General features: G+C 36.0%; 1 protein-coding gene across 8 annotated transcripts in view; it reads right to left on the reverse strand.

Moving 5' to 3' along the window:
* Positions 1-5602: 5602 nt before the first annotated feature.
* Positions 5603-26422, reverse strand: part of DMXL2 (Dmx like 2) — a 161092-nt gene continuing 140272 nt past the window's right edge. For 4 of the 8 annotated variants that reach the window (XM_060149954.1, XM_060149946.1, XM_060149917.1 and 1 more), the window contains 15 exons: positions 24941-25119; positions 21103-21233; positions 20524-20609; positions 19892-20093; positions 18712-18829; positions 14156-14242; positions 13950-14071; positions 12670-12808; positions 11951-12011; positions 11690-11817; positions 11058-11135; positions 10173-10264; positions 9419-9471; positions 7845-8062; positions 5603-7086 (listed from right to left, as the gene is read on the reverse strand). In XM_060149954.1, coding sequence (XP_060005937.1) covers positions 6871-7086; positions 7845-8062; positions 9419-9471; positions 10173-10264; positions 11058-11135; positions 11690-11817; positions 11951-12011; positions 12670-12808; positions 13950-14071; positions 14156-14242; positions 18712-18829; positions 19892-20093; positions 20524-20609; positions 21103-21233; positions 24941-25119 — 1910 coding nt within the window. In that variant the 3' untranslated portion in view covers positions 5603-6870. Of the gene's footprint in view, positions 7087-7844; positions 8063-9418; positions 9472-10172; positions 10265-11057; positions 11136-11689; positions 11818-11950; positions 12012-12669; positions 12809-13949; positions 14072-14155; positions 14243-15361; positions 15425-18702; positions 18830-19891; positions 20094-20523; positions 20610-21102; positions 21234-24940; positions 25120-26422 lie in introns of those variants that run through there. The other 4 variants (XM_060149899.1, XM_060149889.1, XM_060149927.1 and 1 more) reach the window with 3 other exon arrangements.

Genomic DNA, 26422 nt, shown 5'->3' on the forward strand with positions numbered 1-26422 from the left:
ACATCTGAGCACAGTAAAAGCCATCTATGACAAAGCCACGGTCCACTAATACTTAATACTAATCCTAAATGGTGAACTGTGAAAAGCGGAAAGCCTTCCTGCTAATTCTGGAAGAAGATGAGGATACCCACTATGACCGCTTTTTTTTTTAATTGGAGTATAGTTGGTTTACAATGTTGTGTTAGTTTCAGGTGTGCAGTAAAGTGAATCAGTTATACATATACATACATCCACTCTTTTTTAGATTCTTTTCCCATATAGGCCATTACAGAGTATTGAGTTCCCTGTGCTATACTGTAGGTCCTTGTTGGCTATATATTTTATATATAGTAGTGCATATATATACCAATCCCAACCTTCCAGTTTATCCCTACCACCCCCACCCTGGTAACCATAAGTTTGTTTCTACATCTGTAACTCTAGTTCTGTTTTGTAAATAAGTTCATTTGTACCCTTTCTCTAGATTTCACATATAAGCAGTATCATATGATGTCTTTCTGACTTCCTCAGTATGACAATCTCTAGGTCCATCCATGTTGCTGCAAATGGCATTACTTCATTCGTTTTTATGGCTGAGTAATATTCTGTTGTATATATGTATCACATCTTTATCCATTCCTCTGTTGATGGACATTTAGGTGGCTTCCATGTCCTGGTTATTGTAAATAGTGCTGCAATGAGCATTGGGGTGCATGTATATTTTCAAGTTATGGTTTTCTCCTAATATATGCCCAGGAGTGGGATTGCTAGATCATATAGTAGCTCTATTTTTAGTTTTTAAAGGAACCACCATACAGCTCTCCATAGTGGCTGTACCAGTTTACATTCCCACCAACGGTGTAGGAGGGTTCCCTTTACTCCACACCCTCTCCAGCATTTATTGTTTGTAGATTTTTTGATGATGGCCATTCTGACCAGTGTGAGGTGATACCTCATTGTAGTTTTGATTTGCATTTCTCTAATAATTAGTGATGTCGAGCATCTTTTCATGTGTTTGTTGGTCATCTATATGTCTTCTTTGGTGAAATGTCTGTTTAGGTCGTCCACCCGTTTTTTTGATTGGGTTGGGTTTTTTGATATTGAGCCGCATGAGCTATTTGTATATTTTGGAGATTAATCCCTTGTCAGTTGCTTTGGTTGCAAATATTTTCTCCCATTTTGAGGGTTGTCTTTTCATTGTAAGTTTAATTAGATCCCATTTATTATTTTTTTTAATTATTCTAGGAGGTGGATCAAAAAAGATCTTGCTACAATTTATGTAAAAAAGTGTTCTGGGCTTCCCTGGTGGCGCAGTGGTTGAGAGTCTGCCTGCTGATGCAGGGGACGTGGGTTCGTGCCCCGGTCTGGGAGGATCCTGCATGCCGCGGAGCGGCTGGGCCCGTGAGCCACAGCTACTGAGCCTGCGCGTCCGGAGCCTGTGCTCTGCAGTAGGAGAGGCCACAACAGTGAGAGGCCTGTGTACTGCAAAAAAAAAAAAAAAAAAAAAAAGTGTTCTGCCTATAGTACTCCGAGTTTTATAGTGTCTAGCCTTACATTTAGGTCTTTAATCCATTTTGAGTTTATTTTTGTGTATGGTGTTAGGGAGTGTTCTAATTTCATTCTTTTACATGTAGCTGTCCAGTTTTCCTAGCACTGTTTATTGAAGAGACTGTCTTTTCTCCATTGTATATTCTTGCCTCCTTTGTCATAGATTAGGTGACCATAGGTGTGTGGGTTTATCTCTGGACTTTGTATCCTGCTCCGTTGATCTATATTTGTTTTTGTGCCAATACCACTCTGTTTTGGTTACTGTAGTTTTGTAGTATAGTCTGAAGTCAGGTAGCCTGATTCCGCCAGCTCCATTTTTCTTTCTCAAGATTGCTTTGGCTATTCGGGGTCTTTCTGTGTTTCCATACAAATTGTAAAAAATTTTGTTCTAATTCTGTGAAAAATGCCAGTGGTAATTTGATAGGGATTGCATTGAATCTACAGATTGCTTTGGGTAGTAGAGTCATTTTCACAATACTGATTCTCCCAATCCAAGAACATGGTATATCTCTCCATCTGTTCGTGTCATCTTTGATTTCTATCATCAGTATCTTATAGTTTTCTGAGTACAGCTCTTTTCCCTTCTTAGGTAGGTTTAATCCTAGGTATTGTGTTCTTTTTGATGTGATGGTAAAGGGGACTGTTTCCTTGATTTCTCTTTCTGATCTTTCATTGTTAGTGTATAGGAATGCAAGAGATTTCTGTGCATTAATTTTGTATCCTGCAACTTTACCTAATGCATTCATGAGCTCTAGCAGTTTTCTGGTAGCATCTTTAGGATTTTCTATCTATAGTATCATGTCATCTGCAAACAGTGACAGTTTTACTTCTTCTTTTCTGATTTGGATTCCTTTTATTTCTTTTTCTTATTTGATTGCTGTGGCTAGGATTTCCAAAACTATGTTGAATAACAGTGGCGAGAGTGGACAGCCTTGTCTTATTCCTGATCTTGGAGGAAATGCTTTCAGTTTTTCACAATTGAGAATGATGTTAGCTGTGGGTTTGTCATACATGGCCTTTATTATGTTGAGGTAGGTTCCTTCTACGCTCACTTTCTGGAGAGTTTTTATAAATGGCTGTTGAATTTTGTCAAAAGCTTTTTCTGCATCTATTTTGATGATCATATGGTTTTTATTCTTCAATTTTTTGATGTGGTGAATCAAACTGATTTGCGAATATTGAAAAATACTTGCATCCCTGGGATAAATACCACTTGATCATGGCACTCTCACCACTTTTATCCAATATAGTCCTGGAAGTCCTAGCCACAGCAATCAGAAAAGAAAAAGAAAAGGTATTCAAGTTGGAAGGGAAGAGGTAAAATTGTCATTATATGCAGATGATATGATACTCTAGGGTTTGTCTTTAGGGTTTTCTATATAAAGACTCCACACAATATCTATTAGAGTAAATGAATCCAGCAAGGTAGCAGGATACAAGATTAATATACAGCAATCTGTTGCATTTCTTTACACTAACAATGAATTATTAGAGACAAAGTAAAAAATAAAGGATTTTTAAATGTTTTTTACTGATGTGTTAAAAATCACATTTTTAATGTGATTTTAAAAATTTTTTAAATTTTTAAATTATTTTTTACTGATGTGTTAAAAATCACATCAAGAAAAATCTAGGAATAAACGTAACCAAGGAGATGAAAGACCTATAAGCTAAGAATTACAAAATATTGATAAAGGAAACTGAAGATGATTCAAAGAAGTGGGAAAATGTCCCATGCTCTTGAATTAGAATTAATATTGTTAAAAATGGCCATACTACCCAAAGAAATCTACAGATTCAATGCAATCCCTATCATATTATCCATGACATTTTTTTACAGAACTAGAACAAATGATCCTAAAATTTATATGGAACCATAAAAGACCCAGACTTGCCAAAGCAGTCTGCGAAGAAGAACAAAGCAGGAGGCATAACCCTCCCAGACTTCAGACAGTACGACAAAGCTACAGTAATCAAAACACCATGGTATTGGCATAAAAACAGACATATGGATCAATGGTCAATTAATCTTCGACAAAAGAGACAAGGATATACAATGGAGAAAAGATAGTCTCTTCAGCAAGTGGTACAGAGAAAGCTGGACAACTGCTTGTAAATCAATGAAGTTGGAACACACCCTCACAATGTACACAAAAATAAACCCGAAATGGCTTAAAGACTTAAAACAAGACATGACAGCATAAAAATCCTAGATGAGAACAAGGCAAAACATTCTCTGACATAAATCGTAGCAATATTTTCTTAGATCCATCTCCAAAGGCAAAAGAAATAAAAGCAAAAATAACCAAATAGGAACTAATGAAACTTAAAAGCTTTTGCACAGCAAAGGAAACCATAGACAAAATGAAAAGACAACCTTCAGAATGGGAGAAAATATTTGCGAACCATGTGACCCACAAGGGATTAATTTCCATAATATACGAACAGCCCATACAACTGAATATCCAAAAAGAAACCCAATCAAAAAATGGGCAGAAGACCTAAACAGACATTTCACCAAAGAAGACATAGAGATGACCAACAAACACATGAGAAGATACTCACTATCACTAATTATTAGAGAAATGCAAGTCAAAACCACATGAGGTATCAATTTACACCCGTTTGAATGGCCATCATATAAAAATCTATGAACCTACTGTATAGCAAAGGGAACTCTACTCAGTACTCTGTAATGACCTATACGGGAAAAGAATCTAAAGAGTGGATATATGTATATGTATAACTGATTCACTTTGCTGTACAGCAGAAACTAACACAATGTTGTAAATCAACTATACTCCAATAAAAATAAAAATCTATGAATAACAAATGCTGGAGAGGATGTGGAGAAAAGGGAACCTTCCTACACTCTTGGTGGGAATGTAAATTGGTGCAGCCACTACGGAGAACAGCATGGAGGTTCTTCAAAAAACTAAAAATAGATTTATCATATGATCCTGCAATCCCACTCCTGGGCATATATCCGGAAAAAATGAAAACTCTAATTCGAAATACATGAACCCCAACATTCAAAGTAGCACTGTTTTCAACAGCCAAGACATGGAAGCAACCCTAAGTGTCCATCAACAGATGAATGGATAAAGAAGGTGTGGTATATATACACAATGGAATACTACTCAGCCATTAAAAAGAATGAAATACTGCCATTTGCAGCAACATGGAGAGGCCTCAAGATTATCATACTAAGTAAGCCAGACAGAGAAAGACAAATATATGATATCATTTATATGTGGAATCTAAAAAAAATAATACAAATGAACTTATTTACAAAACAGAAACAGACCCACAGACATAGAAACAAGCTTACGGTTACCAAAGGGGAAAGGTGGCATGGGGGATAAATCAGGAGTATGGGATTAACAGATACCCACCCCTATATATAAAACAGATAAACAATAGGATTTACTGTATATGACAGGGAACTATATTCAGTATCTTGTAATAACCTATAATGGAAAAGAATCAGAAAAAAAATGTAACTGAATCACTTTTCTGTACACCTGAAAGTAACACAATATTGTAAACCAACTACAGTTTTTGAAAAAATTCTATTATCTTGCAGATTCTAAATCAGCTGGTACTGTTTTAGTATAATACATGGAATGATGGAGAGAATGCAACATCTATAGATGACTGTATACAGAGCTGTGGTAAGTGTCTGTATATATTTACAATTTTTGTCTAACTTGTGTTCCTATGTATTCAGGCATCCTCCCTCCTCCTCTTTTCTTCACCATTCCACATAAGCACCATTCCCAGCTCAGCTCCTTCACCAGTGTGGGTGCCAAAATCCACTCAGTTCAATAAACAAGAAGGTACAGTGGAGATATTCTTACCCAACTAAATCCCAACATTGTGTACCTTCTGTCTGGTCACCCCTGTATCCCGTTTCCTTGAAGGGCTTCTGATATAGAAGGTACTCATAAATATTTGAGTAAATGAATGAACTGCCTAATACCTTAAGAATTCTCTCACAGGTAAGCATTTTATCAAAGTTAAAATTATCTCAACTGTTAAAAATATTATCAAAGAATGCCAGACCAAACTGAGGTAAAACTCTAACAAATAACATTTATTTTTCTTTTACATATGTATTTCACAGCCCAAACATCACATTGCCTTCAGAGAAAGGTGCTCTTATGCCATTATATTTTACTATATACCGCACAGGCATTAAACATTCTCATTAACGTGATGAGACAATTTGCTGGTAAACATTTAAACACAGACATTGGTTTCAATATTTCAAGAACATATTTTTGGTCATAACCAAGAAGTACATCAAAATATGACAACACTGGCTAGCACTTTTCAAGCAAATAATATAACTCTGCATAGTTTATACAATAGGCTGTGGTAATAAATAATATCACCAATCTCATCAACTATTAACTGGCCACAAAAAGCCTAACATTCATTTTAATTATGATATGAAATGCTCTACTGGTGTAGGTTCAACATAGCCTTAAAATATTGTGGGTGTTTTAACCTTGAATACATGAAAAGAAAAAGTACTAAACTGGACTAAAAAAGAAGTACTAACTTGGTATGTTTTGGTTAACTACCAATATGTCATGTCCACATATTACATTCCTAACATGAAGGCAAATATTTAAATAGAAAATCTAGCAGTCCAAAAAACGTGAATGTGCAAATTGTGAGGAAAACATTGCATTTAAATTTGCACTCATTTGCAAATTACAGTACTAGATCAGTATAAACACTAACAGGAAAAATATTCAGCAGGAAAGAATGGGAACGACCTCTCACAGCAGAGAACTAGTCACTATGCGCTGCTTCAAAGTGTGCTTACACGCTGCTTACAGTGTGTTTCTGGTGTCCTGAAGCTTCTAACTCCTTATGACTATTCTTCATTCAACAAAGGAGACTGCAGGCATGCTTCAATCAGTGGTAAGAATAGGAAGAAAAACCTGAAACAGCAACATTTTCTTCCTTGATTTGGTGTAAAGGTCCTTCTCATTATTATAACTAACTTACTTATATGCTAACTTCTAACCTCAAATGTTTTCTGAATCAGGTTTGCTAAATGCTGTAAAGAATAGCTACCCTTCATACAGTACTAGGTTTTGTTTTATTTAAGTATGTCGGCATGATAAAAGGTACACATGCACAGTCATTCTACCAGCCCATATACGCAAAACTCAGCCTAAAACTCAGCTTGGATCAGATTCAAATTCTACACAGAGATTCTCTGTATTGTTTTCAATGGGTTAACAACTGCTTGGAAAGCAGAAATGCCTAATAATTTCTGCAGTGTGTTTTTCAATTGAAATGTTTATAAAAATAAAGCCCCAATCTTTAAGTCCATAGAATGTCAAGAATGCTATGAGGGATGTTAAAAGCACTGGGCAAAACCCTCGTCTTCAGCGTCCCATCTGCCCCACAGGAGAAGATCCGGTTGCCCTGGGTGATGTCGATCTGCATGACTCCAGCCCCAAGGTTTCTGAATATGGACTGTTTAGCGTGTTCATTTTTAAATGAATGAAGTAGGCCATGGCCTGTCAACCTCCAAACCTAGTTTAAAGAAAAAGTGTAAGTCATTTAAAAAATAGAGAAAGAGACGAAAAACTTTTAAAAACATGGCCTTCACCTCTGTTCTCCCAGCCCAACTGATCTCATTAAAGCCCAACTTTTCCTGTCCACTACCTCTTTTCTAACAGTTTACCTAATTGGAAATAATACCATTCACAGGGCTCATTTACCATCCTTACACTTCCCTGTACCTTCTTTCAAATTCCTCTCTTCACACATCCTCTTGTTTCATATTAACCATATATATACCCCATCTCTAATTCAATTAAATATTTCAGTTAATTCAGTTAAATACATTCCTAACGCTAAGTTAGGCCCTGGGACAATATAAAAGGCTTCTTTGGAGACCTCAACTGTACAAAACAGAGTCAGGTACTGGAGGCAGAGGTGGGAAGAAGGGAGGGGGATGATGTGAGAAACCAAATTCATGTCATCAAAAACTCAATGCATTAATTAAAAACTCATACACTTACTCAAAGAGAGTTCTTTAAAGCTTTTTAATGACCTGAGTCATTAAATCAATTTAATCAATTTAATACTGAATTTGATTTAATACTGAAATTGATTATCTGGTTTTCTAGATCCTAACAATTTAGAAAGAACCACACAGAAGTAAGGGAGGAAGCAATATTTGCACGAAGAGGGTGGTGAGTTTTTTGGTTTGGTTCCCCCTCCCCGATCAATCCTGACAGCAGGTAAAGATAATATTTAGCACATTCCAACCTCTTGTACTGACTTACCTTTATGTTACCTTCTGCTGAACCTGTAGTAAAATATTCCTCACAGGGATCGAGAGCCAGTGCCTTAACTGCAGAGTCATGTGCCTGGAATGTGTGAATTAGCTGTCTCTGCCTGATGTCAAAAATGCAGATGTAGCCTTTCCTGCCCCCAGATATTAGGAGTTGCTGTTTTGGCGCGTACTGAAGTACCGTGGCACCATGATCATGACATGTGAAACCTGAAGAAAAACATCAAGAGCCTTTGCCAAATGATGTCTACCTTAGCACTTCTGGTAATATTTAAATGCACATTTAAGTAATACAGAAATTACTGTCACATTTTCCTTTCTAATTTCTATAATCATGATCAAAGTATTAAAAAAGATGGCAAGCAATAACAGAAAAAAACATACATAATCTCAGTATGAAAACACACACCCATATACACAGGAAGTTTAAACTTTATGCCCAAACTAAGTTATACTGTCTCATAAGAATGTAGAAGCAAAAGTGCAGAGGAGAACAAGTTTCTCAGTGATACTCAATGTCTTCATTAATACCCACCAATAACAAGTATTTACCCTTTCCCAGTTCCTGCCCATACATAAAACCTCATCAAAAGTTCTTCACAGGGAAATATATTTAATATCCTGAGATAAACCATAATGGAAAAGAATATGAAAAGGAATATATGTATAATGGAAAAGAATATGAAAAAGAATATATGTATAACTGAATCACTTTGCTATAAAGCAGAAATTAACACACCATTGTAAATCAACTAACTATACTTCAATAAAATATATATATTTTTAAAGTCCTTCTCAGCTAAGTAAATGAAACTACACTAGTGTGAAAATTACCAGCCCCAAGTTAAGGAGTTAACCTTCCCAGGACTCTCTGCATTCTAATGTGATTAACACCTTAAACTAATATGTGGCAAATCTTTAAGAGATGTTAATAATTATTCGCCAAAAACAAAGAATTTTGCAATCAAAACTGGGAAATAACTACACCTTTCAAAATACACGTCAGCATAGTAAAAGACTCAAATCTGTTTTGGGTTTTTTTGTTTTTTTTTTAACAAAGTCCTCCTAGCTATGTTTACCCAAACTTACTGGAGCTTTGAGCACTTGGTGGCATTATGTGAAAGAGTGATCTTTAGGACAGCGATGTGGAAAACACTGTCTTGAAAGGAATAATGTTTAAACGGCATTATTCAGATTTCTAATCATAAGGCTGACTTTTAGTTTACAGTCAGATTTAATTCTCTGACATACGACCTCATTTCTGTTGAGCTCAAGGAATACTTTGCAACTGATTTCTTCAGCAGCCTTGTTAGTAGTGCCACTCTCCATACCATATTTTCTGAATGGAATACAACACAAAGATTATTCTAGGCTAGCTGGGTTTCTGTGACCATATATATTTACCTCAGCAAGGTAGCCAGATATTCTAGTTAACTTTTAGAATTTTATTCACTCTATCTCCATTTTTAACCCGTGAATAAACACGCACTGGATTTACTGGTTAAAATAAAACCAGGAAAGCATTCTTTCACAGTGTACTGAAAATCAAAGACTTAGCTCACTCACCATGAATGAGGCTGTTTCCGGGTGATATCAATGTGTCCCAGAGGCATACATTTCTAATAAAGAAACAGTAACAAAAACACATCATAAACAAATTGTTCTAAGTCATCACTGGGATAAACTGTGTCTTTACATCAAATATTTTTACTGATTGAATCTTATGTTGTTTTGTTCACTCACATTTATAAAGCAGTGATTCTCAACTAGGATGAGGGTAGAGGTTGGGACTGGGGATATATCTCTTCCAAGAGTTTATCCTTTTCAAACTACAGGGTCTGTCTCACATGGTCCCACCTGACTCTGCTCCATCTCATCCCCCGGCCCTATCTCTTTTCCATTATCACTCCACGGAAAATGAGACATGATTTCCTGAGTAGAAGAGATGCTTCTATATCCTTGGGGGTAAACACTGCAGGGAAATGAGAGGTGTTATTCATGGGCACATGTTGCCTATGAAAACAATCTGAGGCAAAGAAAATGTTGAGAATGATGGCTACAGAGCCTCAAAAACGTGACAGTATTAACAGCAATAAAAAAAATAGCTTTAACATAAAAATTCCACATACTTTTTAGTAGATTACTTTAGGAGTAATTCTGGTCTTTCTCTTTTTGGTGAGGAAAACTACTTGAAGAATTATGTAACAAAGTTTTTGTATTCCTGAGGTGGAAAAACCCGAATAGAAATCCATACTTTCTAGCAAGAATACCTTTCTGCCTAAAATATGCTTATTTCTTTTTTGCATCTCTGTCAACCTACCTATTGTCATTGGACTGTCCAGATGTGGCAACTAGACTTGAAGAGGTAACAAATGCAAAGTCACTTGTGGCTTTACTGTGGCACTGCCAACTCTATGGGAACAAAGTGCAAGCTGATGTTATCTCAAAATCCAGTAAAATGTGGTACAGTACACACACACAGCTCTGCTAATCATATACTACATGCATGACCTAAGAACACTTTTTAAAATCGAGAATAAAGAATAAGTGATAAGAGGATTAGCTGTCATATGCATGTTACTTGGCTAATACCCAATAATTTTTTAAAACTGGAAGAGTTGGCAGAAACATGGAATTAAAGATTATGTAACAAAGGAATAAAACACGAAGTACATGAACTTAACCTTCCAGCGTCACCGTGCCCCCGACCCTCCAAGTGCAGACATGCTTTTCTGCATCACCACGTGTTCTAACATGATTTGGATTAATGGATGAAGTGGCCTATTGGGATTGCTTATTTTATAATCTAATAAGAAACATTCTGGAGCAAACTGGCATACATGGAACCTGTCCGGTTCTTAATACAGTACCTAAAACGAATCACTATAAAACTCTATCACTAAGAAGTCAGAGATTTCAAAACAGATAAAAGTGTAATAAAAATGTATCCTGAATAAGACCACACACAGAGAAGGCCCCTAAAAATTTCAAATATAATGGTCACCCTTCAAGCTGTGAAAAGCAAGTTTTTTGCGTTTTAGTCATTTCAGTCTAAAACTAGGGCAATGATGGTGCTGGGCCGTGGCTGCTGGACAGAGTGGTCCCTTTCCCAACAGATCCACCAATGGGACTCGCTGTCTGAAACAAACACTTCACAAACAAAGTGGCCTCCATATGTGCTCTGCGAATGCTGAGTGATACTTACCATGTAAGGTTTGGGATTTGATGCAGTTTGGTTTACTTGCCAGATACTCAGAAAACCCTCTCCGTCTGCGACACCACACTGTAAGAATGGCGTAAATATTAAACACAGCTTCTGAGTAGCCATATCGAAGGTAAAATCATTTATGAAATGGAGAGTCACTCAGTCCCCACTTAACCAACATTCTGCCTATACCTATGCTCCTGCTGCTGTAGTTCTCAAGAAAGCCCAAGTACTGTAAATAACCTGCCACCTTTTAAATTCTTTTCCATGCCTATTTCACTGTTTTCCTCCAAACTTCTGTAGCAGAACTTAGTAAGAAATTGGAAGGTTGCTCTTAGGTGCCTGACTCTGCACACAGGCACCATCAATGCACTCAACAGAAACAGAATTCTTTACCCTCACAGAATATGTAGTATCTGTAAGTAGATGATTAATTAATCCACACAAAATTCTGTGGATTTATGCTTTTCTTGAGAGCCAAGGGGCTATATAAACAGACACCATCAGACTGCCTGCTCAACTCAAATCCAGAGCGACTGAATTTGTTTTTAAGTCTAGTTTTACTAGCTATTTACTCATAAATATCTGCAGTTCTTTTCGGACAAGTTTAGCAGTAACCCCCAGGAACTAACCTTGTTGCCTTGTGAATTGAAATATAATCTGGTAACTCTTGCATTGCCAGCTTGGCGGAAACAGACAAGCTGCTGAGGTCTTGTCCATTCAAACATTCGTACACTGCCATCCTGAGCACCTGTAAGATCTGAGACGCAAAAGGAAAAGCAAAAAATAAGAAACAAAGCTGAAGAAAGAGTTCCAACATTTCCCATTCTATAAGCCAACTTCAAAATGATAGAGATCACTTGCAGTCCTTTGATCATAAATAAAATACTCACAGTATTGATGGACTGGGTGTGAGGTCATTCTCTTAACATTATGTAGATTCCTTTTCATAAGCTTTAAAAGAAGATAAAAATGAATTTCTTTTGCATCACAGAAGACATAAGGAAGGATATGATTCAGGCCAACTCTAATTCTGATAAGTTATTCTCTTACACTGGATTATTACTAAAATAAACCCTGTTGTGGATTTTCTGACCCACTAAATATACGGCGCTTGTCTAACAGTCTGGGAAAGCACAGTCACTTACTGGCGTGCCCTGGTCTGTGTGGACTGTGAGGATACCAAGCTGCTTCATCTAGTTGTAAAGGGAGCTCTCCTCCAAGTGCCCCTCCCTAAGGACAGTCAGGAGTATCTCCAGATTCTTCAGAGCAGAACATGAGAATGGGACCCCTTTAACTACAGTGACTAACAACAATGTTATTGATGGCATTTTTCAAACACTTAGAGTAGACATGAATTCCTCTCTAGCTCTGCTTTACCACTTTGTGCCTCTCAGTTTGCTCATCTATAAAATGAAAACCACTTAGTGTTGTTATAAGAAAAAGCATGCACCTGACATAAAGAAACCCACAGCATGCTAGCTATCATTATTATGGTATACTAACTGGTCACTGCCTCTGATCTTCAGCATCATTCCTATGTCAAAGTGATTTCAACGTATTTTTGAGCAAGTCCATATCCAGAAACCATACCTAATAGTAAATAACATACCACACTAGCTCCAATGCTAGTCTGTCCACTGCCCAGCCACGGCAGAGATGAAGATGGATGCACCTGACTTGCTGAATGGGATGTTGCACTGGGTTGATAAAGAGTTGTAGTGGAACCACGATAATCAATATCATCTGAACTGTGGAAAACATTCATGTGTTACTGTGACAGTTCCATTTTCTCAACACATATTCCAATTACAGAGCTTTTTATCTATCTGAAGGACAGTCTTTATTTTTTAAAAAAAGTATCAATATCCATAATAAAAACGTAGGTACAAGTCCTAATCATCACCAGTTTTAGTACTGGTTAACTTTTTCCCCTTAGGCAAAATATAAGTTTAGTCTAATGTTTGGGAGAATTTTATTGCTGCACAAATTAGAACAAATGTTTGAAGTATTTAACACAGATTTTCTTTTTATCCTGTATAGAAAAAGACTGTATGTTCTCTTCAAGTACAGAGACCCCATTTATAAAATTCAAACATTTTAAAGAAACTGGAGTTAAAAGTTTTCTTAAACTTAGGTGCTAATTATCACATTAAATGTTAAAGTAATTTTTATGATGGGCCATATCATATTACATGGTTACATCTACTCTGAAGTGTGACTGAAACCTAGTTGTATTATATACCAATGAGACAGAAACAGAAATGAGGGAGGCCATCATGGCACCACTCCCAGAACATAAAATTTCCGAGAGTCTGGAGAAAAGCAAGAGGGACGGAAAACATGGAGGAGAAACCCCCAAATAGGAAAGCATTACTGCACTCTTGGTGCAGTGTCCATAGTTTTACTGAAAAGTAAAGTTGGCTACATTTTTATCTGAAAAACAGGTGTGCTTATAGAGAGATAATCAAGAAGAAACACTGAAAATTACTCAGTAAATGTGACTCATCAATCAGTCTAATTAATATATTAGTGTATTCTGCTTTTTATGGTAATTATCCAGATCAGCTGAATTTATTGAATATTGTGTAACTTCTGACATTTCTTTGGGGTTAAATGTCAAAGTGGCAGTTGTTAGCATTAGGCTCTGGTGTCAGGGATTATTCTCACTCAAACATTATGAATAATTCAGGGTCTAATGGACCCTGAAGTAGGAGTAATTTGTACACTGATGTAAGCAGAGCCCTTTATTGGCAGCTAAACCAATTATGTTTGTCTCCTCACCAAAGAAATACATAGTTTTCAAGACAACTGAAATCAAGTGCATAACCACTTAATAGGTTCTTTTTGAAGAAAACTACATTTAAAATTGATTACATAAGGCAAGCAAACCTTTTGGATTCTCTGTCATATTCTTCTCCAATCCATATGTATGACTGACAGGCCAGAAGAGAAGTAATATCGAGTTCTTGTACATCATGCGTTGAAGCCAAAACAATTTCATTACAGTTTGCCTGTAAAGCAAACGCAAAGTCAATAATTTAAGCAATTTCACTAAAACAAAGTACTACATTCTTTATAATTACTGAAGATTTTACCTTATTAACAGAAAATGCCATGATCATATCTGACTCCTTATGAATGATTTTTGCCTTTCCTCCTGGATAGCCCAGATCTGCTTCAACCTACAAGACATTTGTCAGCAGTTTTAGTTGTCGCAGCACAGCTCCATACAGATATATGTACATCCCACAAAACTTAAAAGAAGAAGAAAATGTAGCAGTAGCAGCAGCAGCAAGAAAAAAAGTACCAGTAATTTTAGTGTGTTGAAAATTAGCTGTGGAATTAGCTTAGATTCTCTGATGCCCTGTAATCACCCCAATTACAAAAATTTCCATTGTGATTACAGGATACTGAGTAACTGTCACAAAAGATAGCTAACATAATTTTCATTAGTATTTATAACAGTAATGTCTCTTATCTCTTCCAAAAGTGCACAAAGATACAGCAGTAACAATGTGAGAGAAAAAGACACAATCAGAAAGACAAAGGAGTCACATAAGAAGTGAAATATTTTTAAATAAGGGTGATGAGATAGGAATAAGAAGTTGGATACAAGAACAGTTAGAAGGTAATGAAGGAGGGCTTCCCTGGTGGCGCAGTGGTTAAGAATCCACCTGCCAATGCAGGGGACACGGGTTCACGCCCCAGTCCGGGAAGATCCCACACGCTGTGGAGCACCTAAGCCCGTGCGCCACAACTACTAAGCTTGTGCTCTAGAGCCTGCAAGCCACAACTACTAAGCCCGCGTGCCTAGAGCCCGTTCTCCGCAACAAGAGAAGCCACCACAATGAGAAGCCTGCGCACCGCGACTAGAGAAAGCCCGCACGCAGCAACTAAGACCCAATGCAGCCATAAATAAATAAATATTTTTTAATTAAAAAAAAAAGTAATGAAGGAGATTGATGAGAGGAAGGTGTAATGCTCAGAGTTGAAGGTGATGGGGAGAAAAGAAGAGGCAGAATCAAGAAAGAGGCAAGATAAAACAATCATGTTTAAGAACAGATGGGGAAAAGGGACAGAACTGAAGATCGAAAAGGAAGCAAGAAAGAGAAGAACCAATGGCAAGAAAGATCAAGCTGGACACAGTGGAGCATCTCCTACCCTGTGCCAGTGAGGTGTGTGGGAGCAGTGAGCACTCTGACTAGTTAGCCAGCTGGGCAGGTCATGGTTAGTATCAGAGATGAGGGGTTAGCTCCTTGAATTTTAAAGAATGAGCTAAATTCGAGAGCATGGAATACTACCTTGATGTGGCAATCTTCTGCTATGCAGTTTTGTTTGACCTGCTCCACATGTTCTTCTATAGACTAAACAACACCACACCGTCACAAACACAAAACACATGCATGAAACGGAATTATAAAAGAAATGAAAGTTTTCAAACTGAAATGGTTGCTCCATCACTTAAAGATGGTAAAAATGAATTTGCAAGCTTTAAAATGAATTTAAAAGCACATCAAGAAAAAAATTAAACTGAGTAAAATGTGATGTCATCAGAAAAAACAACACAAAGCAAAACAGGCAAAATTAATGTATTACATATATAAAAGCAATTTCAAAATAAAAATTCATTATTTGTATGTCAGTTATGTAACTTGGAAGTTCTAACTTAAACTCTAGTCTCTACAAATAAAACCTACTTGTATAAGCAGATGTATCCTCTACTACATAGATTCCTAACCTATAGGGGTTTATTTCAAATAAATAAAAACTATTTTTTTCTAAACACAGATTAAAAGTACTGATAATTATTTCACTCTTACTCATAAGGAATATATCCATGAAGAGACAGTCAAGGGTTAAAATTCACATCAACCACTACACTATACATAATCTTATGATTTTCTCCTTATAAGTAAATGTTTGATGAGATGAGGCATGGGAAAGAAATCACACAAATAACTTGCTCCTGGTTCATGACAGGGCCATTAGGAATGGCTATAATCAGAAATATCATTTCTGCTATGCTGTGGAAACCTCTGAAGGTTTGATCAGAGCAATATATTCCTACCAATACTTCCTGAAGTGCCTGCTTCTCTTTCAGCCAACAGGACCCAATTCTCGATGCCTTGTGCAACTGCTCAAGGGCTGCTGCAGCTGACACTGAAGGAATGGTACAAGTGTGCAAGGGCCAACTCAGCAAAAGCCAAACTGCAGAAGAACCTATTTGCCTTTAATCAAGTGGCTAAGTTTGCCACATTTTATCCATTTCACAAAAAGCTGTTTTGTGGAATAGTCTTCTCTAACATACTCAGTAAAAATACCTTCTTCTGAATACACCTAAAATTTCAGCATTTCTCAGAATTTTAGTTTTATTAGGTAATTTTTAAAAATTAGCCAATTTTAGCATTCTTAGGATTATTTTGCCAGTTTTGCTAATTAATCAATTCACTGAATTTACCAAATTTATTGACCACCAATATCCTATTTAACAATCTAAAAAGATAAAACACTCTTATTAGATGGGTAGTTTTAATAAATTCTGCATATTTCTGAAGTAAGTGACCAATTTTACTTTGCCTCAAGAGCTTTCACATTGTTTTCATAATTTTTTTTCGTAAATGAAAACCATTTTTCAGCAGATAATGTGCTATTCAATACAGTAGCCACTAAACACATATGGCTTTAAATTTAAATTAAACAAAATAAAAAATTCAGTTCCTCAGTCACATTAGCCCACTTCAAGTGCTCAATAACCACATGTGGCTGGTGACTACTATACTGTACAGAACAGACATAAATTTCCATTATCAACAGAAAGTTTTATTGGACTGCATGCAACAAGATATTAATTTCATTCAATAATTTAAAATTCAAAGGTACAAAAGGGTACATGATAAAAATTCTTCCATCCAAACTCCCAGCCATGTACTTCCCTTCCTGGAGCCAACCAACGCTTACACAGCATTTTAAGAAATGTTCAGTTTATCTCTGTCCCACCTCCCTGTACATGGAGAGCCTCTTCGGGTAGAAAAATAGAAAAGAACACACAGCTTGGGCTGCTGATCCCAAGAGCACAGAAATGGAGGGGCATAAAGAACGGGAGGTAAGGGGCAGAATCGGGGAGAAACTTGGTTAAGGAAGAGGGAAACGAGAAAGGAGACAACAGATCCTCAAGAGCAAGACAAGAGTCTGAGGGTCCCAGCAACCCAGACCCAGTCTTTCTATAGCACTCTGAGGCTCTGACAAGCTAACAAAACAAAACTGCTAGAAACCTTATGAATAATTAAAGCATATCACTGTGTTTAGTAATTTGAAGAACTAACAACTCAGAAAATTGATCCTTCAATGAACTCTCTTTCTGTGAATAACAGAGCCCTAAGTGAGCAAGTATCTTTTATCTTAAATCTATTTCTTAGATTTCTATATCTTATTTTATAGAACTCAGTATCACTATAGGAAATGCAGTAAGCAATGTATTAAACGAAAGAGGAAATGAATTTGGCTCTTAGTCCCCTAACAAAACCCTACATCAATAATTTCAATACCACTGGGGTCTTTTCCTATCAAATAAGCTTATAAGACACAAAAGAATCTCTACAGTTCATTCCTCTAATTCCTCACATAAGTACATAATTTTTAAATCTACAGAAAAAAATAAATGACTGTTCACAGGACTGCCCACAATGACCATCCAGGTAGTGGGTGAGTAGTGGAAAGAAAAGAACGAATCTGATCGGTTCTGCTGCCCTAGGTATGGAGAACATTTGAGAAGCAGTTCTATATGCAACCTTGGGAAATTGAGCCACATAGACTGTCCCTCTCGGTTTTCACTTTTCTAAGTGAAGTATAATTAATTTTTCTTTTCTCATAGTTTTTGTTGCCAATCTTTAATCACATCTGACACTCTACTCTGAACACTACTCTCCAAACTGCTCATTACCTCATTAAATAGCCAAATGGACTGAAATGCTTATATATAAAACATCTGTGTACCCCTCATTTTATAATGAAGAGATCGTTTTAAGTTCTAAAGTGTGACTCTCTCAAATTCATGATTCTTCTTGAACCCTGTATGGCATTACATTATTAACTTATGTTTAGCTTAAAAATCACCATGCAATGTAGAATCTCTGCCTCACTTTGTAAATGCAATCAATCTTCCTTCATCTCATATTTGGTGTTTCTGTAGTTTAATCTGTCTCACAAAATTATTCTACAGTTTATGCTGTTCATTTCTAAATGCTAAATAAATAAAAATGCTTTTAAAGGGTTATGCTGTATTTTCATTTAAATGATATTCAGAGAATCATAACATAGAGTATACTCATTTATATACTAAATTCCCCAAACCATCCCTCACAATGTTTATTACATGTAAAGGCCCAAAGGCAAATATTATGAAGGACATAACCACTTTCACCTGACTATACAGGATTTGTCGAAAGACCTATGTTGTTTCATTGTTATGAAATAAAAATTGTACGTTTTTATCTTAAAAAAATTCTCTGTAGTTTGATAAACTATTACCTATGATGTATGAAAGATAATAAGTTCCAACCAAAAGTAAATTTCAAATAAATCAAGCTGGCTTCATTAGAAACGTTAAAGAAAACAAATGAAAATTAAAAGAGAATATTTTTTTCTAAAATACCTCACTCTGCTTTCTTTTCTTAGTGAAAATATATCTAATAAATGTCTGTTGAAGTACTTCTTGTTTAACAAGGAAATGCCAAAGTCGTTTGACTGGAAGCGCAGAAGAATCCCGGGATCTAGTTTAAAAAAAAAAAAAATCAACATATCACACTATTTTAGTCTATAGAAAATGTTTCATTATTTGCAGATAATTTTTTTAAAACCTCCATTATTGCAAAGAAGATACAGCATTAAGCTCAACAAAATTTTATAATTTCACTTTTAATTTTTAGTTCTACAGATCATTCCTTCATCTAGCAATTAATTCTCTACAGATTCTCTAAATGGACAGGTTGAGCTGAGAGTCAATTGAATCTCTTATTATTCTCTTTTTTTTTTTTTTTTTTTTTTTGCAGTACGCGGGCCTCTCACTGTTGTGGCCTCTCCCATTGCGGAGCACAGGCTCCGGATGCGCAGGCTCAGCGGCCATGGCTCATGGGCCCAGCCGCTCCGTGGCATGTGGGATCTTCCCGGACCAGGGCACGAACCCGTGTCCCCTGCATCGGCAGGTGGACTCTCAACCACTGCGCCACCAGGGAAGCCCTTATTATTCTCTTTTTAAATTATACTTTAGGTTGGTTCTGTTGGTTACAGCATATCACCAATGAATATAAATGAACATAAAGTCCCACATTTCATTTTTAACAGCTAACAAGCTAAATTTAAAGCCTTGCTCTTTCAAGCTTATGAGCAATACTCTAAATCATGGCTGGCTGCCTCAAAAAAAGCATGCTGCTTATCAAAAGGGGCCTAGATGGACAGATGGAAGATCAAAACAGCAATTAAAACCTTAATGTGTTTACTATTAAATTACTGACAAAAGGTCAGTAGCACCTTGTTTGAATAGGTAGATTGTTATCCCAAAACATTTCTTTTAAGAGTTCCTAAAATGGTGACAAAAATAAAGGTTTTGTCCTGATTATAAAATTAGTATGTCTATTTGAAGTACAGGTAATATGGGAAAAATAATTTTTTATCCAGATTTCTGATAGTTTCCTTGGCATATAGTGCTAGAAACAGGATTGCAAGTTCAAAGTTATGAGTGTTTTGAAGGCTACTGGCGTATTATTTTGCCAAACTGACTTCCAAAAAGGTTAAACCAAGCTACACTCTCATTACCATTGTAAGAGAATTCTTACTTGAATGGAGTATTTTCAGGTTCTAGCATTGCTTTATTTCGAAGAATAGCTGGTCCAGCTCCTACTGAAAGGTCAGTTGGATATGTGTTGACATAGTTGGGGGGAGGACCTTCAAATTCATCCATTTTCTCTTGCAAGATCTGCTCCCAATTCTCCAAGTTTTTAATCACAGCAATACCTAATGGTGATGTTACAGGCAACTCTAAAATGTAATAGAATATGATATTTTACTTTGATTAAAAATGTTGACCATCACCACATATTTACAAGATCCAAATTCTTAGAGCCAAAACTTCTGAAAGTACAAATAAATCTGAAAATGTTAATCTAACACCATTTTGATATTTAATGCTTTGAACAAAACAGAAGACCAGCTTTCTAAAATGAGCTAAGAAAATGTTCAGCTTCTCCACGCTGGTTTCCTGGTTTTTCTTCCAACCTTCTAGGTAGTCAGTGATTCTTGCCATATGAATTAAAACCACAGACTGGAGCCTAAGATAAATAAGGCCTCATAACATCTCCAATGCTGTATATTTTTAGTACCACATGTTCTTTTATATGGATTTTGTAAAGAGAAACTTGATGATAATTTGTTGTATTTAATAACATTAATTTTCAAATTCCAAACTTACCAGAGAATTCCAGTCCAGCAATGGGAAAGAAATTCTTGACATTGTGAAGTACTAGCTTAACCATTGTCAAATGTAGAAGAGCCCAGCTGTTCAAAGGGACAAATAAAAAAACTCTCCTTAATTGAAAAATAAAATCATGAGAATATAGTAATGATCCCTGTCAACTGTTTGGCCCAATCTCCCACCCAGAAAAAAAGCTGTTTTTTTCTAACAACTTACTATTAAAAAAGAGTACCTTTGCAGTCTCTGAAAATAAAAGGTATGCAACAATGTATTATACTTGCACTATCTGAAATACCTAATGGAAAGAGATTTACCACACAGCTACATGGAATTTTAATACCATATCAATAAATTATGTATTTTTTCTCACTAAAAATGTTTGTGCCAGCTATTCTTTGAAACTGCATGTGAAATACTCTACTATCTAGCAATGTACCTCAAAGGTACAGAATTCCTAACCTGAAAACATAGGTCAGTTCTTGTATAAATTCATGATAGTAATGTTGCTTAAAACTAGTAACATCAGGAACTTCTACAAAAGAAAAGACAAAAAGAAAAGAGGAAAGCTTTATTTACCTATAGGAGTTAGGGTCTTGGTGTTCCTGTATCTGTGTATCTGAAAAAAAAGCATCATCTTCTTCTTCATCACTATGAATGCTTTCATCAGAATCATATATAACTCCACTATCAGACAAAGGGAGAAATGGCTGCAATAAAATGTGAAGTTATTTTTAAATGTATAATTGGGTTATTTTTATCCTAACTTAATATTGAACATTTTAAATGGTGTCAACCTAAACTAAAATTTTCTTTTGAAAATGATACTAGACCTAGGAAAGTCAGGAAAACCAGGTTAAAACTCTCAGATTCAATAAAATAACTGAGTAGCTAGATACGACACAAATATTTTTTTTAAATCAATGGTCTTTTTCTTATATATCAGCAATAACTAGTGCAAAAACTCTGAAGAAAAAAGGTGCATTAAGTAACATAATACCAAGGGAAAACTTTATGAAAACTGTGAAAGAGCTACAGTGAAGGAAATTACTAATCCCTCTAAAAGCTAAATAAGGAGACTGAAACATGTGAAGACTATCATTCTTTAATTTACAGGTTTTAGGTAATCCCCATGGGGATTTCTTTTCCTTTTTTGAAACTTGACAATGATTGTAAAGTTCATAGGGAAGAAAATAATAGGTAAGATTAGCTAAGAAATCTTTCTAAAGTGAAATATACTATTTCTTAGTGGATATTAAAATAAATAATTAAAATAAGTGCAGTCTAGCAATTGATAAGTGGAAAAATATAGTCCAAGAAGAGTATATAAATAAGAAATTAATATATGACAAATATAACATCTTAAGTCGTTGGGAGGAAAGGAAGGACAACTAGTATAAGTGTGAGAATAGAAGATAAAGAGGGTACTAAAGTCTGATCTTCACTTCATTTTAGATCAACAGGAGAGTTAGAAATTAAAAAAAAGAGAGAGTTAAAAAGTTAAAAAGAATTAGGAGGAAGATGGGCTTCCCTGGTGGAGCAGTGGTTAAGAATCCAGGTTCAAGCCCTGGTCTGGGAAGATCCCACATGCCGCGGAGCAACTAAACCTGTGTGCCACAACTACTGAGCCTGCACTCTAGAGTCCATGAGCCACAACTACTGAGCCCGTGTGCCGCAACTACTGAAGCCTGCGTGCCTAGAGCCCGTGCTCCACAACAAGAGAAGCCACCGCAATGAGAAGCCCATGCACCGCAACAAAGAGTAGCCATCACTTGCAGCAACTAGAGAAAAGCCTGCACGCAGCAACAAAGACCCAACATAGCCAAAAATAAATTAATTAATTTAAAAAAAAAAAAGGATGAGGCGGAAGAGAAGGTGGAGGAAACAAAGGAGGAGAAGATAACAAAAGTAACCATTTATTAGTGGAAAGGACTTTCTCTGCTTAAAAACAATGTAACAAATCATTTTTTAAAAGTATGGATAGACATGACTAAGTAAACTTTTAAAAACTTCTGTATGTCAAAAACAAACAAAAGGCAAATAAATCATTTTTCAAAAGTATGGATAGACATGACTAAATGAACTTTTTAAAACTTCTGTATGTCAAAAACATAAACAAAATTAAAAGGCAAAGAATCTGGAAAAGGTATCACAAGTAAGGTAAATTGTTAATATCCTTAAAAATAAAGAGTTCATTAAAAGTAAGGAAAAACATTACAATTCCAATAGATAATTTTGTTCAGAACATGAACAGTCAATTCCTCACAGTAGAAAACCTAATGGCAATAGGTTCATTAACATTTTTTGATATCATTAATAGGAAATAAAAATTATTTAATCAAATTAACAAAAATGAAAAAGGAATACTTAATGAGGGTAAAGTCAGATGCATGCTCACTATTCTCAAGGGAGTATAAATCAGTAATCTGAAGATATATATATAAATATATATATATATTTCAGATATGTATCTGAAATAATCAGAATGTGAACAAGGCTTATCTAAAAAGATACTAATCTCAGCGTTATTTATAAAAATGAAAAAATAAATACAGCAAATACTGATAGGCAAATGGTTATGTAAACTACAGTATACTCATCAAGCTGACTAGTTATTTGGTCATTAGAAATGATATGTACCTAGAAACAATGACAAACCCAGTGACAATGAGCACCCATATACCCACTTGTGGTTTCTAAATTAGAATTTCCCACAAAAAGGAACCAGGTTCTTTGGAGGTTGCTCCCACTCTGGGGCAGGAAACATGCAAAATTAGCCTAGAATGACTTAAACTAGAAAGAAAAGAAACTCAAAGACTATTGGAAGAGTTCTCAAAAAGATTCAGGAGCCAACTGGAAGAGGCTCTCATTGGCAAAGATGGGACAATCTGAACATCCATAAGAATAATAACTGTACTGGATTAAAATACATAAAATACGTTTAAATCCATAATATAACAAAACTAATAACAAAACAAAGTTCACTGCTTCCCTCTGAAGGATGCTAGAGAATCAACTCATCACTTTGAAAACTGGCACAAGAAGCAAAGAATAAAGCACTTACCCTGTCTTTCTCTTTCAAAATGTAATTCAGGATAACCAAATAGATTGATGGAAGAAAGTATTCCAGCAAATAAATGAAGACTAAATGAGAAGATATCATTATCGTAATTTTAAAACTACCCTAAATTTAAAATAATGGACTTAGGCAAAAATCATCAACTAACATCTCAAAAAGAGTTTCCTGATGGAAAGACACAAAACCACCTATGAAGTAATCCTGTACTCCCCTTTCCCTATCCAATCAGAATGGAATCTGATAAAGCCTCTAAGTTTAACTTTCACTTTACAGAAAAACAGAAATCAGGGGAACATGGTCAGAAGACCAAACATGGGGATGCCATCAGCAAAAGCCACTGAGAAATTTTAAAGGACAAATTTGGGGGCAAAAAATGGGGAGGAGGGTAAATTTAACAGAGAGAGATGGAGGTAGAACTTATAGATTAAAAGAAACTTAAGACATATCAACCAATTGCAATGTGTGAATCTTATTTTGGACCCTGATTTAACAAACCAACTGTTCAAAAACATTTAAGGTGTAATGGGGAAAAATGTGAACACTCTCTGGATACTTAATGATATTAAGGAATTGTGTGTGTATGTATGTGTGGTGTGTATGGTGTGTGTGGTGTGTGTGTGATAATGCTAGTGTGGTACTGGTTCAAAATCCTTCTTTTTAAAAAATAAATGGTGAAATATTTATGAATGGAATTTCATGATGTTTGGATTTGCTTCCAACCAATCTGGGGAGTGGGAAGAAGTATAAATGAAACACATGTAAAGAGGGAACACAGGTAAAGAAGGAAACCTATCAATATAAGGTGATGTGCTTGAAAAAACAAAGTGCAGAAAAGCACACACCCAACACGGTACAAAATGGGACTATGTTGGATCTAGTCACGATGAGTATTCTGATCCCCAGAAAAGTTTTCTCTGCTTTGGAGAAACAGAGATATGTCATGGGACCTCATGAAACCCATGGTCTCACGAAACCCTCAAATACCCATCCATCTCCTTCTGCTCTAATTTCATGCTGACCAAGGGAACTACTGATACGCAGAAGAAGGGAAGTTAGATGGTAGATACAGGTATTCCAGTTCCTAGAAAAGGATGATGCTGATTAAATGTTAATAAACTAACTTTTGGTTTATACCTAAGTCCCGTATGATTTTAATTTGTCTGGTCCATTTCAAGTATCTGATCATTCCTGAATGATTATTCAGTTTCTGGAGTTGAGAGATTAATGCCTAAACTATGGTGATTCAGCCCAGAAGCTGCCCCGTCATTCCTATGTGATGCAAACATAAGAGTTAATAAAACAGACACACATAAAGCTTGCATTCCTCACACCCCTTACCTTTGCAACAAAATAATCCCACATACTGAGTTCAGGAGGAATAAACTTTTCTTTGTAAGATGGTCTTTCTGCAGGCACTGGTGGTGGGGTAGCATCCTTTACAGGTCTTCCAGGAACCAGCATTCGCATGTTAAACCTCCTGCGGTGTTTATCTATGTCTTCAGAAGGAACAGGAGGTGCTGAATAAAGATAGAAAAAAAAAAACTGGCCTTATTTTCCATTATTAATTCAAAGAGTTAACCTTTCTTTTCATCCTACTCTTGCCATGTTTTCAGTGTAGCCTAAATTACTTACATCTGTGCTTCTAAACTTTTCTAGTTACTGCATCAGTTTTCCAACAATCATGGCAGACATGCAGATGAGGATAGAGTATAAAAGATTAACTTGCAATGAAGCAGCCTATGTGCTATACAGAATAAGAATTCAAGCGATTCTATATACAGTGTATTAAATAAATGATATATTCAACAAATAGTAAAAAGAGTGCTTGAGTGATTATTTCTGGCTGTGTTGTTCAAGAAAGAGTCATTGAATGAATATGTAGGATGTAAAGCATGCCTTAAAAGAAAAGCAGAAGCTCACTGTGTAAAGAGGAAGTTGACACCAGAAATGAATGACCAAAGGTTTGGCTAAATGAGGAGTAAACTTCTTTCGCTAGACAGGTGTCAGGGAGGGGAATAACAACGACAGTCTGGAGTTAGGGTGGGACAAGCCTGTGGATAGGAAGCTGGGAGCTCATCTTATGGGCAATTCTCATGAAAGTGTCTTGAACTAGGCACAGGATGAGGTATAGTCTGCAGGATCAATTAGAGAGGAAGGTGGAAGAATCTGACACAAGAAGGACCTGAACTAGTATGGTGGGTGGTAAAGACCTAGAGGAAGTATTAGATATGAGAAATACATAAAAGAAATATCAAAAGGACTCAGAACTAATTGGATATGAGAGAACCAGAAAGAAGTCAACCTGGTCCTCTTCTGAAGCTCCCCGTCATAGAAAATGATAATTCTATCTCAAGTTCTCTTTGATGAATATGACCACTTTTCACTCTGTCCATCACTAGGCTAAACCACTTTTATCTTTTTTTTAACTGAGGTGAAATTTACATAAAATTAACCATTTTAAAGCGCACAATTCAGTGGCATTTAGTACATTCACACTGTTGTGCGACCACCATCCCTATCTAGCTGCAAAGCATTCTCACTACCCCAAATGAAAACCCTATACCCGTTAAGCAGTCACTCCCGATTCCTCCCTCCCTCTAGCCCACTGCAACCACCAGTATGCTTTCTGTCTCTATGGCTTTACCTATTCTGAATATTTCATATAAATGGAAGCATGCAATGTGTGACTTTTTGTGCCTGGCTTCTTTCACTCAGCATAATATTTTTGAGGTTCATGCTAGCTATATAGCATGTGTTAATACTTCATTCTTTTTTTACAGCTGAATCACACTCCATTGTACTTATACACCACATTTTGTT

The sequence above is a fragment of the Lagenorhynchus albirostris genome, chromosome 1 (genome assembly GCF_949774975.1).
Source record: "Lagenorhynchus albirostris chromosome 1, mLagAlb1.1, whole genome shotgun sequence".
Classification (NCBI taxonomy): domain Eukaryota; kingdom Metazoa; phylum Chordata; class Mammalia; order Artiodactyla; family Delphinidae; genus Lagenorhynchus; species Lagenorhynchus albirostris.